General features: G+C 41.7%; 2 protein-coding genes across 4 annotated transcripts; one reads left to right on the top strand and one right to left on the bottom strand.

Moving 5' to 3' along the window:
• Nucleotides 1-1,041: 1,041 nt before the first annotated feature.
• Nucleotides 1,042-7,845, bottom strand: GLA (galactosidase alpha). 2 transcript variants are annotated; one of them, XM_023202860.3, is made up of 4 exons: nucleotides 7,421-7,845; nucleotides 4,213-4,387; nucleotides 2,022-2,199; nucleotides 1,042-1,160 (listed from the first exon to the last, which is right to left on the bottom strand). In XM_023202860.3, exons 1-4 carry the CDS (start codon nucleotides 7,612-7,614, stop codon nucleotides 1,060-1,062), a joined length of 648 nt encoding a protein of 215 aa, XP_023058628.1. In that variant the 5' UTR covers nucleotides 7,615-7,845; the 3' UTR covers nucleotides 1,042-1,059. The 2 variants fall into 2 exon arrangements, with proteins under 2 accessions (XP_023058628.1, XP_023058629.1); XM_023202861.2 differs by lacking the exon at nucleotides 1,042-1,160 and having other exon boundaries at nucleotides 1,217-2,199.
• A 3-nt stretch (nucleotides 7,846-7,848) lies between these two features.
• HNRNPH2 (heterogeneous nuclear ribonucleoprotein H2) lies at nucleotides 7,849-14,039 on the top strand. Of its 2 annotated transcripts, none has more exons than XM_023202859.1 (2): nucleotides 7,849-8,018; nucleotides 11,827-14,039. In XM_023202859.1, the coding sequence occupies exon 2, from the start codon at nucleotides 11,880-11,882 to the stop codon at nucleotides 13,227-13,229; it is 1,350 nt and encodes a 449-aa protein (XP_023058627.1). In that variant the 5' UTR covers nucleotides 7,849-8,018; nucleotides 11,827-11,879; the 3' UTR covers nucleotides 13,230-14,039. The 2 variants fall into 2 exon arrangements, with proteins under 2 accessions (XP_023058627.1, XP_023058626.1); XM_023202858.1 differs by having other exon boundaries at nucleotides 7,849-8,030.
• The last annotated feature ends 1,078 nt before the right edge of the window (nucleotides 14,040-15,117 follow it).

Below are 15,117 nucleotides of genomic sequence, written 5' to 3'. Positions count from 1 at the left end.
TCAGGTTTAAGATGCTGAGAAAAAAGACTGTTTTGCAGAGATGAGGGAATAATAGGGATTCATTCCATAAATAACCATTCAACACTTAACCATATGCTAGGGATACAGTCAAAGTCAGACAAGGTCCCTGCCCTCATGAAACTTACACTCTAGTGGGGAGACTTGGTAACAAGTCAACAAATACTTCCAAATAGTGCAGAGCTCTGAGAAGGAAATTAAACAGGTTAATGTGATAAAGAAGGAATGGACAGAGGGCTATTTTAAAGTAGTTAGAGAAGAACTGTCTACATATGTGGCGTTTGGTCTGAGACTTCGATGTTAAGGAGCCCGGCCCTTTAAAAATATTTGGGGAAGAACTGTTTCAGGCAGAAAAAAAGCAAGTGTAAAGGCCCTGGGGCAGCAATAGGCTTGCAGTGTTGAGGGACAGAAAGAAAACCAGTGTAGCCAGGGAAAGAGCCATGACCCCTTGGACGTTGGGGAGGCAGGCAAGGGCTGGATCAGTGTGGTTTGGTTTCATTCCAAGTGCAATTGGAAGCCAGTTAAGGGTTTTAAGCAGGGAACTGATTATGCCATTTATATTTTTTATAACTCTGCTAAGTCTCAGGGTTTTTTCTTAAAAAAAAAAACTGATATTTACATTTTAATAAGATAACTCTAGTGCTGCTTGGAAAATAGATGGGGGTTGGGACAGAGTGGAAGCAGAGAGATCAGCCTGTCACAGCAGTCTGGGTGAGAGCCAATAGTAGCTTGGAAGGCCAGGGTGCATGCAGTGGAGATGGAAGAAAGTGGGCTGATTCAGGAGATATTTTAGAGATACTGGTGGAAGGACTGTTGATAGACAGGACATGAATGGTGAAATAAAGGGGAAGACACAAGGATGACTTTCCAGGTGATGGTAGCTTAGACTATAATTATAGCAGTGGGGATGGTGAGAAGTGGTTGGAACCTGGGAGAGATGGTAGGATGATATTAAGTAATGTTGGGAGTTTGAAGGAGACCTTGGTTTCCTTTGTTGTCAAGTTCTATCTATCAGCACGATTCTATTGGATTCCGGGCTCACTATCTCACCTTTTGAAAGGGCCACACATAAAGAGGCCACTCACAGGAGTACACAATGCTTCTGCCAGTCCTATTCAGGGCCAAGGACATGTGCTTATAACCTGTATGAGAAAACAATGGGTGAAATAAGGGAAAGAAATGAATTTCCAGCTGGGGCTATACATATATATATTTTTTTATTTTTATTTTTTGAGACGGAGTTCACTCTGTCATCCAGGCTGGAGTGCAGTGGTGTAATCTTGGCTTACTGCAACCTCTGTTTCCCGGGTTCAAGTGATTCTCCTGTCTCAGCTTCCCAAGTAGCTGGGATTACAGGCATGTGCCACCAAACTCAGCTAATTTTTGTATTTTTAGTAGAGATGGGGTTTCACCATGTTGGCCACGGTGGTCTCGAACTCCTGACCTCAAGTGATCCACCTGCCTCAGCCTCCCAAAGTGCTGGGATTACAGGCATGAGCCATCACATCCGGATGGGGCTGTATATTTTAAGAAGAGGCTACCTGGAAGGTTCATGTTTAAACTAGCAGCAGGGACAGGCAGTTGCTCATGCTTAAATTGTATAAAGTACCTCCCAGACTGCTGGGATTGTTCTGAGGAAGTAGTGCAGAGATGGTGTGTATATTGAGGAAAGGCAGGAATGAAGATGCTTCTTTCTTTGTGACCAACTGACAACCTGGACTCTCCTAAATGGTGTTATAGAGAGTTACAATCACTAATTAACTCTTAGAGCCCTCTTGAATTATAAGTGCACAATATTAGCTATGGTTAGGCATGCATGGATTTTACATGAATTAATTAATTAATTAACTGAAAGAGAAGAGATGGGAGCTCTGGCACATGGAGAATAATTACTTCCAGTATTGTGACACGGTATTTAAAATTCTGAAGATTGGTTCTTTGGCTCAGCTACCTTGGCCTCAAAGTTCTTCCCTTTGTGACTAAATCTCTGGAATGAAACATACCATCTGCCAACTTTTCCAAACTGTCACAGTGACAACCATCAAATTTTAGCAGATCTACTCCCCAGTCAGCAAAGGTCTGGGCGTCAATGTCATAGTATCCAAAACTCCCAGGGAAGCCTGCGCAGGTTTTATTTCCAACATCTGCATAAATCCCTAGCTTCAGTCCTTTGCTGTGAACCTGAAATGAGAGGGAGGAAAAGAGTCACCATCGTAGAAGCACAATCATGAGGTAGCAGAAAGAGAGAACCATTCCAGGCTGGGGGAAGAGACAAGGTGACTTCACCAGGTATTGGGGGCTTTTTCCCATAAACCCCCAAAATCACCCAGATGAGTTTGTTGGCAGACAAAGAATAAATCCCCCAGTTCTGCTGCGCTAGTTCAAACTATGCGTGTGAGCTATAGCCCAGAACTGAGGAGGAAGCTAGCAGCCATGCTGATCTTCCTGATGGGATCCTGAAAGTTACCTTTTGAGGGCAATGATAGATTTACCTTGGCAAAGACTCTCCTTGACCAAACTTTGGTTAGACTTCTCTGATGAGCCTTCTTTTCGACCAGACCTCCACCTTGGCTTCCTATGTCTGTCCTAGCAAGCCCCCTTAGCAAGAATCCTGCTAAGTCAATACTGCCACCATTGATATCTGATCAATTTCCCTCATTCCCCACCCTTCATGTTTAAGTTCACGGTCTGCCTTTAGCAAGAAGCTCCCTACCCTTGATGTCTTCTTACATATTCCATCCACTGACCCCCTCAATCTGCTCATTGGCTACAAATCTCCACCTGTCTTTGTTGTATTTGGAATTGAACTTGGCTCTTTCCTCTACTGTGGTAGTACTGAATAAAATCTGTCTTCATCGGCTGGGCATGGTGGCTTATGCCTGAAATCCCAGCACTTTGGTAGGCCGAGGTGGGCGGATCACAAGGTCAGGAGTTCAAGACCAGCCTGGCCAATATGGTGAAACCCCGTCTCTACTAAAAATACAAAAATTAGCCGGGCTTGGTGGTGTGCGCCTATAGTCCCAGCTACTTGGGAGACTGAGGCAGGAGAATCACTTGAACCCAAGAGGTGGAGGGTTGCAGTGAGCTGAGATTGTGCCACTGCACTCCAGCCTGGGTGACAGAGCAAGACTCTGTCAAAAAAAAAAAAAAAAAAATCTGTCATCATCATCTTTAACTAGTGTTGGACTCTATTTCTCTTCAATGATCTCCAGAATATTTTCCTTCTGTCTTCTAAAATTCTAGTTTATAGTACCATTGCAATAGCTTCCCAAAGGTTATATGGAAATGCATGCACGCTTATGTCAAGAACCAAGTTCCTTTTTCCTCCTAGAGAGTTCAGTCGTTTTAGCAAAAGGAGAACTCCAAGATGGGCCTCAACAGCTATTGCAAAACATTTGTAGGCCGGGCGCAGTGGCTCATGCCTGTAATCCCAGCACTTTGGGAGGTTGAGGCAGGCGGATCACGAGGTCAGGAGATCGAGACCATCTTGGCTAACACGGTGAAACCCCATCTCTACTAAAAATACAAAAAATTAGCCGGGCGTGGTGGCGGGCGCTTGTGGTCCCAGCTACTCAGGAGGCGGAGGCAGGAGAATGGTGTGAACCCGGGAGGTGGAGCTTGCAGTGAGCCGAGATCACGTGACTGCACTCCAGCCTAGGAAACAGAATGAGATTCCGTCTCAAAAAAAAAAATTGTCTGCTGATGGAATGCAAAGTCCACATGATAAGCCTTACAATTTGATGTTCAGATAACAGCCAGCTATTCTACTTTCTAAGTGTCATGAGGGTTGTTTCTTTTTTTCTTTTCTTTTCTTGCTTTTTTTTTTTTGAGACGGAGTTTCACTTTTGTTGCCCAGGCTAGGGTGCAATGGTGCAATATCGGCTCACTGAAACCTCCACCTCCTGGGTTCAAGCGATTCTCCTGCCTCAGCCACCCGAGTAGCTGGGGTTACAGGCGTCCATCACCATGCCCAGCTAATTTTTTATATTTTTAGTAGAGTCGGGGTTTCACCATGTTGGCCAGGCTGGTCTCGAACTCTTGACCTCAGGTGATCCACCTGTCTTGGCCTCCCAAAGTGCTGGGATTACAGGTGTGAGCCACTGCGCCCGGCCATGAGGGCTGTTTCTAAACAAGCTTCTGTACAGAAGTGCTTACAGTCCTCTGAATGAAAAAGAACATTATCTATAAACTCACATAATTAGCTAGCTGGCGAATCCCATGAGGAAAGCGCTGAGGGTCTGCCTGAAGTCTGCCTTCTAAATCTCTTTGGGGAGCCATCCAACAGTCATCAATGCAGAGGTACTCATAACCTGCATCCTTCCAGCCATCTGAGACCATGAGCTCTGCCATCTCCATGAAGAGCTTCTCACTGAAAGAGAAATTCCAATAATCATTACAATTCATTAAGTGAACACTTAGGTACCTATTAGGTGCCTTGGAATTTCACAATTTTTTCCAATCCAGTAATAGTGTGGTAGTAATCACAAGCAATGTAAGGTAAAATGAATTGTTTTTCCAGATTTTCTTTTGTCTCTCTTATCCCCTTAATACTTCTGCCCTAAAAACTTCAAATAAAATAGGAATGAGAAATATATGATGAAATTGAAAAGATTATTAGATCTAAGAAGACAGTTCAGTAAAGTAAGAAACTACAAAGTTAACATAATCAACAGATATCAACAATAATCCTATTTGGAGAAAAAGATCCCATTCACAAGAACAACTGAACAACCTAAAATGCCTACAGATAAATTTAAGATATGTGCAAGGCCCATATGTTAAAACTATGATGCTTCTAAATGATTTGAATAAATGGACAAATATTATTTTGCTCTTGGATAAGCATACTCAATATTAAAAATAAGTTAATTCTCCCTGCAATCCTTTATATATTTAACAAAATCCTTAACAAAGCCCAAAAGTACTTAGGTTTCTTTTTTATCTTTTTTTTTTTTTTTGAGATGGAGTCTCCCTCTGTTGCCCAGGCTGGAGTGCAGTGGCGCCATCTTGGCTCACTGCAACTTCTGCCTCCCAGGTTCCAGCGATTCTTCTGCCTCAGCCTCCCGAATAGCTGAGATTACAGGCATGTGCCACCACACCTGGCTAATTTCTGTATTTTTAGTATAGACAGGGTTTTGCCATTTTGGCTAGGCTAGTCTTGAACTCCTGGCCTCAAGTGATCCACCTGCCTCGGACTCCCAAAATGCTGGGATTATAGGTGTGGGCCACCTGCCCAGCTTCCGAAAGGGCTTTTTAAGGAACTTGGCACAACATCACAAAAGGTTCACCTAAAAGATTACATACATGCACATTAATTAAAAGATAAAGGAAGGCTGGGCGCAGTGGCTTACGCCTGTAATAACAGTACTTTGGGAGGCCAAGGTGGGCAGATCACTTGAGGCCAGGAGTTCGAGACCAGCTTGGGCAACATGGTGAAACTACGTCTCTACTAAAAATACAAAAATTAGCTGGTTGTGGTGGCATGCCTCTAATCCCAGCCACTCGGGAGGCTAAGACAGGAGAATTGCTTAAATCCGGGAGGTGGAGTTTGCACTGAACAGAGATCACACCACTGCACTCCAACCTGGGTGACAGAGTGAAACCCCCTCTCAAAAAAAAAAAACAAAAAACAAAAAACAAAAAACCTAAGGCCGGGCGCAGTGGCTCACGCCTGTAATCCCAGCACTAGCACTTTGGGAGGCTGAGGTGGGCGGATCACGAGGTCAGGAGATGGAGACCATCCTGGCTAACATAGTGAAACCACGTCTGTACTAAAAAGTACAAAAAAAAAAAAAAAAAAAAAAAATGAGCTAGGCGTGGTGGCGGGCGCCTGTAGTCCCAGCTACCCGGGAGGCTGAGGCAGGAGAATTGTGGGAGGGAGCCTCCGTCCCAAAAAAAAAAAAAAAAAAAAGTGTAATTTACCCAATATCACAGGGTTAAGTAACAACGAGGCAGAATTTGAGCCCAGGCTGGGTGCCAGGGTCCTGTCATTAGCCAAACATGACATAAACATGATCCATTTTTTATGGAAAATAATGAAAAAAGAAATCTATGTTTTCATTTATATAGAAAACAATTGCAAGGTTGTATATTAACATTTTAACCATGATTATTTCTGGGTGGTGGAACGGTGGGGGGAAACCTTTATTTTCATTTTGCTCTTCTTTATCTACATTTTTTGCAATGATCATGCATTAGATTTTCTAATCAGATGCAAATACCACTAAAAAAAAAATCCGTGACGGGCAAAATTGCCACACATACTGTACCACAGGGTCACATGAAACTTAGAAGGCCAATTTCTTCTGTGAGGTCTGACCAACATCCTGACTTTATCTGTAAAGATATTCATAGGAATAACTTAAGAACACAGAAATGTACTGTGACTGCCACCTTTTACCAATATCTATCAGTGATTCCTAACCTTTTTAAAGTCACAGAGCCCTTTGAGAATCTGAAGAAAGGTAAATATCCTCTCTCCAGAAAAATACACATATTCATTCAGATTTGTAGGTTTACATTCATTTTCCCATCGATTCCAGGTTAGGGAACATTTGCTCTGTACGCGCAATTGAACGGTCAAGCACTGTGCTATGTACTTTAAATAGGTTATCTCCTTGAAAGTTCACCTGTGTGAGATAAGAACTATTTTTCAGATTTTTTTTGTCAGCTCCCTGAAATTAAAAGGTTGTAATCCCAATTTACAGTTAAGGATTGTGAGGGTCAGACACGTTCAATACCTATCTAATTCAGCCTCAACCCTCACCCAAAGGTGTAAATGTATAAAGTTCCTCCATGTCAACCTTCCAGCCTGATGCCACGCTCATAGGCGAGGTGGGAGAGATGTCAGCGACCTTAGGGTCTCTCTAACTCTCTCGAGATACTGCCGAGAAATCCACGACCCCAAAAGGAGAAAAAATGGCACGAATCTTAGCCCCCATTCCTCCTACCCATCCTAGATGTTCTCACGGTTAGCATCCGGCAGAGGAAGAACAAAAGTTCACAAGAAGGGTCTGAATAGAACCGGGCAGGGCTATTTTGGGCACACTGCCTATGGGGTGGCCCTGCTCTGCAAGGAGCAGTGAAAAAGGAGAACCGGGCAGGGAGAGAGAGAAAGAGAGAGGAGAGAAGAGGAAGAGAAAGAGAAGGGGGGGGGGGGGGGGAGAGAGAGACAGAGAGAGAGAAACAAACAGGGGCTGCTGGCTGGACCCCCATCCCAGGAAAGGTCACACAGAGAAAGTTTAGGGCTAGTCCCGGTTCGAGACAGTTTGCTGGGGATAAAAAAGCAGCGGCAGAGTCGGGTCGGAGAGCGCTCCCTCGGGCTCAACTGTTCCCGTTGAGACCCTCCAGTTCCCCAAACACACGGAAAAGCAAAGGGAAGGGAGTACCCAATATCTGATACCTGATGCAGGAATCTGGCTCTTCCTGGCAGTCAAGGTTGCACATGAAGCGCTCCCAGTGCAGCCAGCCCATGGTAGGCGTCCTCGCCAATCCATTGTCCAGTGCTCTGGCCCCAGGGATGTCCCAGGAAACGAGGGCCAGGAAGCGAAGCGCAAGTGCGCAGCCCAGATGCAGTCCTGGGTTCCTCAGCCGCATTGTCACAGTGATCAGACAGCATAGATTTCCGCGGGTAACCTAGGCTTTTAAGTTTAACCTCAGGGGCGGACCAATCACCAATTACTTATTAAATAATGACGTTACTGTTTCTCCGGCAACTGGGACGGTTATCCCCAGAGGTAGACCAATAATCAGTCACGTAAGACGTTCCGCTAGCCAATCACCCTCTTTCTTTCTTGATATTGACCCGCCCTATTTCCATACCAGAAGGAAGTGCGGCACCTTAGTGATCCCGAGTTTAAGCCGAGAGTTGCTCACGTGACCGAGATCTCACATGACGTAGGCGCTCACGTGATTACTCGCTTACGTGAGCAGAAGTAGTTCTGGTCGTCGTCTACCGTCTCGCTATAGCCGTTTGAGGGAAGAAGGAGGAAAATTACCCGGTATCGTTAGAGGTTGGTGTGTGGGTGGGAACTGGGGACCCAGGGGTGGTGATGATGAAGACCAAAGCGGGGTTCGGGGGCCGCCTCCGCCTCTTTCGTTCTCTGCTTTCCCCTCCCCCCTCGCGCTCTCTTCCCTCCTCCCCCCCATCTCAGTGCCGGGAAGCCGCCTGTGCTGCGCCTGGTGGGGAAATGGTGGACGCTCATGACTGTGTATGTGTTTTTGTATATCTGTCTGTCTGGGCCGGTCTCGGGTGACCCCTAAGGGTGACCGTAAGGCGAAAAACGTTTGAAAACCACAGCCCTGAGTTAAGAAAAACAGATACTGAAAATAGTGGTCTGAGTGCTGGTCTATGTATTCAGGCACTCAGTCTCCACTGCCTGATTGTCTGTTGGGGGAGGCCCCAAGTGAATTTTATCTGTAGAGTCACATCTAGGCAAATGCGTGCTTGACAAAGGCGCCCAATAAATTACTTTACTGAATTGAGTATTCGAATAATGTTTATTTTTCTGCTGATAACAACAATCTACATACTCAATTTCGAACATTTGAAAAATAACAATATAGTATAAAATTTAAAAATACACGTAATTCACCACCCAGAGACGACTACTCAACCTTATGTCGTTACAGTTTTTTAAAAAATGTGTGTAACACGCATATAAATACACAAATTCTTAACTCACAAAGAGTCCTGGTTCCCACTTGAGCCAGCAGTCCTGATGGCCTTCCCAGGAGACGCAGTAATGAAGTAGAACCTCTCTGCCCCTACAGAAGGGCTCTTAAGGGATAGAGTGGTGCAGGGAATTAAGTGGGATGGGTTATCCCAGGGATAAGGCAAGCCAAAAAAAAAAAAAAAAATCGTACAAAATGTAATAAAAAACAGCCTGTAAATCTGTCACTGAGACCTTAGGATGGTTAATAGGAAAACTGTTATCACTGCAGATGCAGTGTGCTAGGCACATAATATGCAATCAGTAAATGTTAAATCGTTTCCTCAGTGTAGTTTTACGGCCGTTATTACACTTTGTACTTTGTTTCCAAGAGGCCCAGTGCTCCCAGACCATATCAGATAACCGTCCACATTCAAAATTGGACAATTTTATAAAATTTCCTATACCAAATCCCAGAAATGCAAACATTTTAATTTGTTTTATGTTACTTTTTTGCTGAAGTAAAAGTAATTATTTCTGTAGAAATTTAAGACTGCATAAAAAAATTGGAAAAATAACATGGAAAATCCATAAACCTACCGCTCAGAGTAACCACTAATATGTTCTTTCTAACTTAAAAAAAATCCCAGTACAGCAAATTTAAAGAATTAAAACTGTATAGAAGTATATAGGGTAAAAAGCGAAAAGCCCACTTCACTCCCCCTACCCTTCAGTTCTCTCAAAAACAAGTTTGCTTCCAGATCTTCTTTTATTTATTTACATACGTATATACATGCATGCTAATCTTTTACTATAAGTAGGATCATACTATGTATGTTCTTTCATTTAATGTATTTTGGAGATCTTTCTGGGTCAAGGCAGAGAGATTTTTTTTTTTAAATGGCTGCATTGCATTCCATTTTAAGGATAAGGTATAATTCATTCAGCCATTCCTCTAATGATGGCTATTTAGGTTTCCAATGTTCTGCCTTTACTAACAGTGCTGCAAGGAACATTTGTAAGTATTTCTGTTGACTAGATTCCTGGAAGGATTCTAGCAGTGTCAAAGGGTATGGGAACATGTATTTTGTACATAGTTGAGATTGTAAAGCAGCTCTGCTCTTGGGTCAGTTATAATTATAGCATAAGTAATTTGTCATGTTATTAAATATTTTTGTAACTTTTAAAATTAAATGCATAATATTCCAGTTTTCTTAATAAAGTACTTTTCAAATAATATATAGCTCCATAAATCTTTGTCTGAATTTCAGATCATCTCCTTAGGGCACATAACTGAAGTGTATTTGCTGTCAAAAGGCGTGATACGTATTATCAAATTGCTTTCAGGATATAGTGGGATTTATCAGAAAGGAAATAGTTTATATCAATTATCACTCCTCTAGTAGTGTATTATTAGTTTGTGAACTCTGCATAGCACTGATTTACTGTCACCGTTTAATTTCCATTATCTTGATGGGTGAAAAATAATGATTAGTTCTGGTTTTAACTTGCTGGAAGATTGATTAAATTTGAACATTTCCCAGATTGCTCTCCTGTATCCTCCTATACCTGTATTCTCTCATACTTAATCTATTATCAAGTCCCGCAGATTCCACTTTTTTTGGTATGTGTAGATGCAGCTTCTCTCCATTTTACTCCTGTTGCCTTAGGCGATTCCTTTAACATATATTTAAGAGACAAGTTCTAACTAATCTCCCTAGTTCCACCTCTGAGTACCACACTGTTGCCGGGGTGATCTGTCTGAAAGAGTTTTGGTGAAGTCATCCCACATACTCCCCGGTTTAAAAGTCTTAAAAGGTGCTTAGTGTATATACTGTGTATATACTTCTATACAGTTTTAATTCTTTAAATTTGCTGTACTGGGATTTTTTTTTAAGTTAGAAAGAACATATTAGTGGTTACTCTGAGTTGTAGGTTTATGGATTTTCCATGTTATTTTTCCAATTTTTTTATGCAGTCTTAGCACTGCATAAAAGTCTTTGGGATCTGATCTATGCCTTGCCAGCCTTTTCTCTTGCTTTTCCCTCTCCTATTTGTGCTGTATCATAATTTTAAAAAATCGTTTATGGATCCCTGGGCAGGTTAGTCTGTTTCATTTAACCATTTGACCTCCAGCCAATAGAACTGATCAACTAGTCTCTCCTTGATACTATGCTTATACCCCACCCAGAGGGTCATGGCAAGTATAATGTATATTTGCATTTACATCTTTAATAATGATATTTGGTGCTCCTGTAGGATCATAAGCCCTTTCTGGGCTTATTGATTCTTGTATGCCAGAGCTGAGTATTGGATATGGCAACTAAAAAATGTTTCTAAAATGAATGTGTGATTTCCCAATAATGTCTTTTTTTCATTTATCTCTGAAGCCCAAATATTTCCCTGATTTTGATTTGCATACATTTGTATATAATAAGGATATTATATAAAGAACTTATATAACCTGTGTTTTGTTTGTGTTTTAATGTTTTAATTGTTGTTTAATCTTTTGATCTAGTGAAGTTTTTTATGTGTGTATATTCAGATATAGCCATCTTTTATTTGTTGACCTATCCCACTGATTTGTTGCTGTTATTTTATTTATTTATTTATTTTTTGAGACTTAGTTTCGCTCTGGTGGCCCATGCTGGAGTGCAGTGGCCTGATCTTGGCTCACCTCCTCCTCCTGGGTACATAAAAGTGGTTTTCCTGCCTCAGCCTCCCGAGTAGCTGGGATTATAGGTGCCTGCCACCACGCCCAGCCAATTTTTTGTATTTTTAGTAGAGACAGGGTTTCACCATGTTGGCCAGGCTGGTCTCTGACCTCTAGGTGGTACACCCGCCTGACCTCAGGTGGTACTACTGACCTCAGGTGGTACACCCGCCTCAGCCTCCCAAAGTGCTGGGATTACAGGCGTGAGCCACCACACCCTGCCAATTGCTATTAATTTTTAATGGTATCCAACACGTAATAGGTGTTGAATAAATAACTTAAAAAATGAATGAGTTAAAAATTTGGTGAACTCTTTTTGTTTATACAGACATCTTACAGAAAAGTTGTCAGCATAGTTGAATTTTCTATTTATAGTTTGCTTTTTTATCTTACCATATCACGGGCATTTTTCCATGACAGTAGTCTTCGAATTTTTTTTTTCAGCTACACTAAAATTGCATCGAGCCAAACTTGCCACCAAGAGCCCAACAGTCACCATGATGCTGAGCACGGAAGGCAGGGAGGGGTTCGTGGTGAAGGTCAGGGGCCTACCCTGGTCCTGCTCAGCTGATGAAGTGATGCGCTTCTTCTCTGATTGCAAGATCCAAAATGGCACATCAGGTATTCGTTTCATCTACACCAGAGAAGGCAGACCAAGTGGTGAAGCATTTGTTGAACTTGAATCTGAAGAGGAAGTGAAACTGGCTTTGAAGAAGGACAGAGAAACCATGGGACACAGATACGTTGAAGTATTCAAGTCTAACAGTGTTGAAATGGATTGGGTGTTGAAGCATACAGGTCCGAATAGCCCTGATACTGCCAACGATGGCTTCGTCCGGCTTAGAGGACTCCCATTTGGCTGTAGCAAGGAAGAGATTGTTCAGTTCTTTTCAGGGTTGGAAATTGTGCCAAATGGGATGACACTGCCAGTGGACTTTCAGGGGCGAAGCACAGGGGAAGCCTTTGTGCAGTTTGCTTCGCAGGAGATAGCTGAGAAGGCCTTAAAGAAACACAAGGAAAGAATAGGGCACAGGTACATTGAGATCTTCAAGAGTAGCCGAGCTGAAGTTCGAACCCACTATGATCCCCCTCGAAAGCTCATGGCTATGCAGCGGCCAGGTCCCTATGATAGGCCGGGGGCTGGCAGAGGGTATAATAGCATTGGCAGAGGAGCTGGGTTTGAAAGGATGAGGCGTGGTGCCTATGGTGGAGGGTATGGAGGCTATGATGACTATGGTGGCTATAATGATGGATATGGCTTTGGGTCTGATAGATTTGGAAGAGACCTCAATTACTGTTTTTCAGGAATGTCTGATCATAGATACGGAGATGGTGGGTCCAGTTTCCAGAGCACCACAGGGCACTGTGTACACATGAGGGGGTTACCTTACAGAGCCACTGAGAATGATATTTATAATTTCTTCTCACCTCTTAATCCCATGAGAGTACATATTGAAATTGGACCCGATGGCAGAGTTACTGGTGAGGCAGATGTTGAATTTGCTACTCATGAAGATGCTGTGGCAGCTATGGCAAAAGACAAAGCTAATATGCAACACAGATATGTGGAGCTCTTCTTAAATTCTACTGCAGGAACAAGTGGGGGTGCTTACGATCACAGCTATGTAGAACTTTTTTTGAATTCCACAGCAGGGGCAAGTGGTGGCGCTTATGGTAGCCAAATGATGGGAGGGATGGGCTTATCCAACCAGTCTAGTTATGGAGGTCCTGCTAGCCAGCAGCTGAGTGGTGGTTATGGAGGTGGTTATGGTGGTCAGAGCAGTATGAGTGGATATGACCAAGTTCTGCAGGAAAACTCCAGTGACTATCAGTCAAACCTTGCTTAGGTAGAGAAGGAGCACCAAACAGCTACTCCATATATAAAAGCTGTACATTTGTGGGAGTTGAATAGAATGGGAGGGATGTCTAGTATATCCAGTATGATTGGTAAATGGGAAATATAATTGATTCTGATCACTCTTGGTCAGCTTCTCTTTCTTTATCTTTCTTTCTCCTTTTTTAAGAAAACAAGAGTTAAGTTTAACAGTTTTGCATTACAGGCTTGTGATTCATGCTTACTGTAAAGTGGAAGTTGAGATTATTTTAAAACTTCAAGCTCAGTAATTTTGAACACTGAAACATTCATCTAGGACATAATAACAAAGTTCAGTATTGACCATAACTGTTAAAACAATTTTTAGCTTTCCTCAAGTTAGTTATGTTGTAGGAGTGTACCTAAGCAGTAAGCGTATTTAGGTTAATGCAGTTTCACTTATGTTAAATGTTGCTCTTATACCACAAATACATTGAAAACTTTGGATGCATGTTGAGAAACATGCTTTTCTGTAAAACTCAAATATAGGAGCTGTGTCTACGATTCAAAGTGAAAACATTTGGCATGTTTGTTAATTCTAGCTTTTTGGTTTAATATCCTGTAAGGCACGTGAGTGTACAATTTTTTTTTTTTTTTTTTTTTTTTTGAAGGATACGGGACAATTTTAAGATGTAATACCAATACTTTAGAAGTTTGGTCGTGTCGTTTGTATGCAATTCTGAGGCTTTGGTTTAAATCTTTCCTTGTATTGTGATTTCCATTTAGATGTATTGTACTAAGTGAAACTTGTTAAATAAATCTTCCTTTTAAAAACTGGAAAAAATCTTGTGCTGATTGATTTTTATTATGTTCTGTTATATGGGCACACTGATTGACTTTATAATTCCCTCAAAATTAAAATTTTTAATTTTAAAATTATAAACAATATATTTAGCATCTTTATATGTTCATTGTTGCATATATCATTAATTATTTCTAAGATACATCCCTAGAAATGGGATTGCTGAGTCAAAGATATACTCATTTTTAAGGCTTCTGATTTGTGTTACCAGAAAGATTCTGGTACTTTATCTTTTTACCTGGAGTGTGTGCTTTATTTTCCCCCTTATGCCCTCCTTATTGATGCACATTATTCTTTGTGATCTTTGCCAGTTTGTTAGTTGAGAAATGATATCTCATTGCAATTTTAATTTGTATTTTTTTGATTAATATTAAAGTTGAACATTTTCTTCTTTTTTAAAAAATCTTACCATGTCTACGGGACTATTGAGCTACTTTTGGAGCCACTTACCAAGATAGTATTCTCTAAAATCCAAAGAAGTGAAAGAGAATGAATAATCCTTTGTATTTCATCACAAACTAGAAGACACCTTTGTATGTTAAAAAAGAATTAGGCTTACAATTATTATGTGTCAAAAAACATAAAAAAGAAGCAGGCTTATGTTAAGGAAATAAATTGTCTCCTCCATGAATTCATTAGGAGATTCTCTAAACACTCTCAGGTGTATTTTAGGGCATCTAAAGCTTATCTTAAACCAGCGGTTCTCAAACTTTTCATGTGCATCAGAATCATCTGCAGGGGTTGTTTAAACATTCATTTCTAGGCCCCATCCCTAGAGTTTACAATTCAGTAGTTTTGGGATGTTGCTTGAGAATGTGCTGATGCTGCTGGTCTCAAGACCACGTTTTGAGACCCATCACAGTTCCCCAAACAGCAACTTTACGGAGCAGCTTCCTTTATGGTCCCTGATCGCCTCCCCTTTGTTCCCATAACAAGTAGTTTAAGTTTTCTATTAAAGTCCAAACCACATGTTTACAATACCTCGCACCTCTCATGAGGATTCTGAGCACCTGTGGCATTGTGTGCTGATATCTTAGATTTTTGTCTGGATCACAGTGGT

The sequence above is a fragment of the Piliocolobus tephrosceles genome, chromosome 12 (assembly GCF_002776525.5).
Source record: "Piliocolobus tephrosceles isolate RC106 chromosome 12, ASM277652v3, whole genome shotgun sequence".
NCBI lineage: Eukaryota > Metazoa > Chordata > Mammalia > Primates > Cercopithecidae > Piliocolobus > Piliocolobus tephrosceles.
Note: the sequence above shows the minus strand (reverse complement) of the source record. Positions and strands in the feature narration are given on the sequence as shown.

Bases quoted from the DNA above. Each gene is read 5' to 3' on its own strand.
- GLA (XM_023202860.3), bottom strand. From the start codon at position 7,614: ATGCGGCTGAGGAACCCAGGACTGCATCTGGGCTGCGCACTTGCGCTT. The intron at 2,200-4,212 runs GTGAGTTTATAG...CTCTCATTTCAG, and splicing joins TTCGCCAGCTAGCTAATTAT to GTTCACAGCAAAGGACTGAA. The intron at 1,161-2,021 runs GTATGTTTCATT...TTTCTCATACAG, and splicing joins TTTGGAAAAGTTGGCAGATG to GTTATAAGCACATGTCCTTG.
- HNRNPH2 (XM_023202859.1), top strand. From the start codon at position 11,880: ATGATGCTGAGCACGGAAGGCAGGGAGGGGTTCGTGGTGAAGGTCAGG.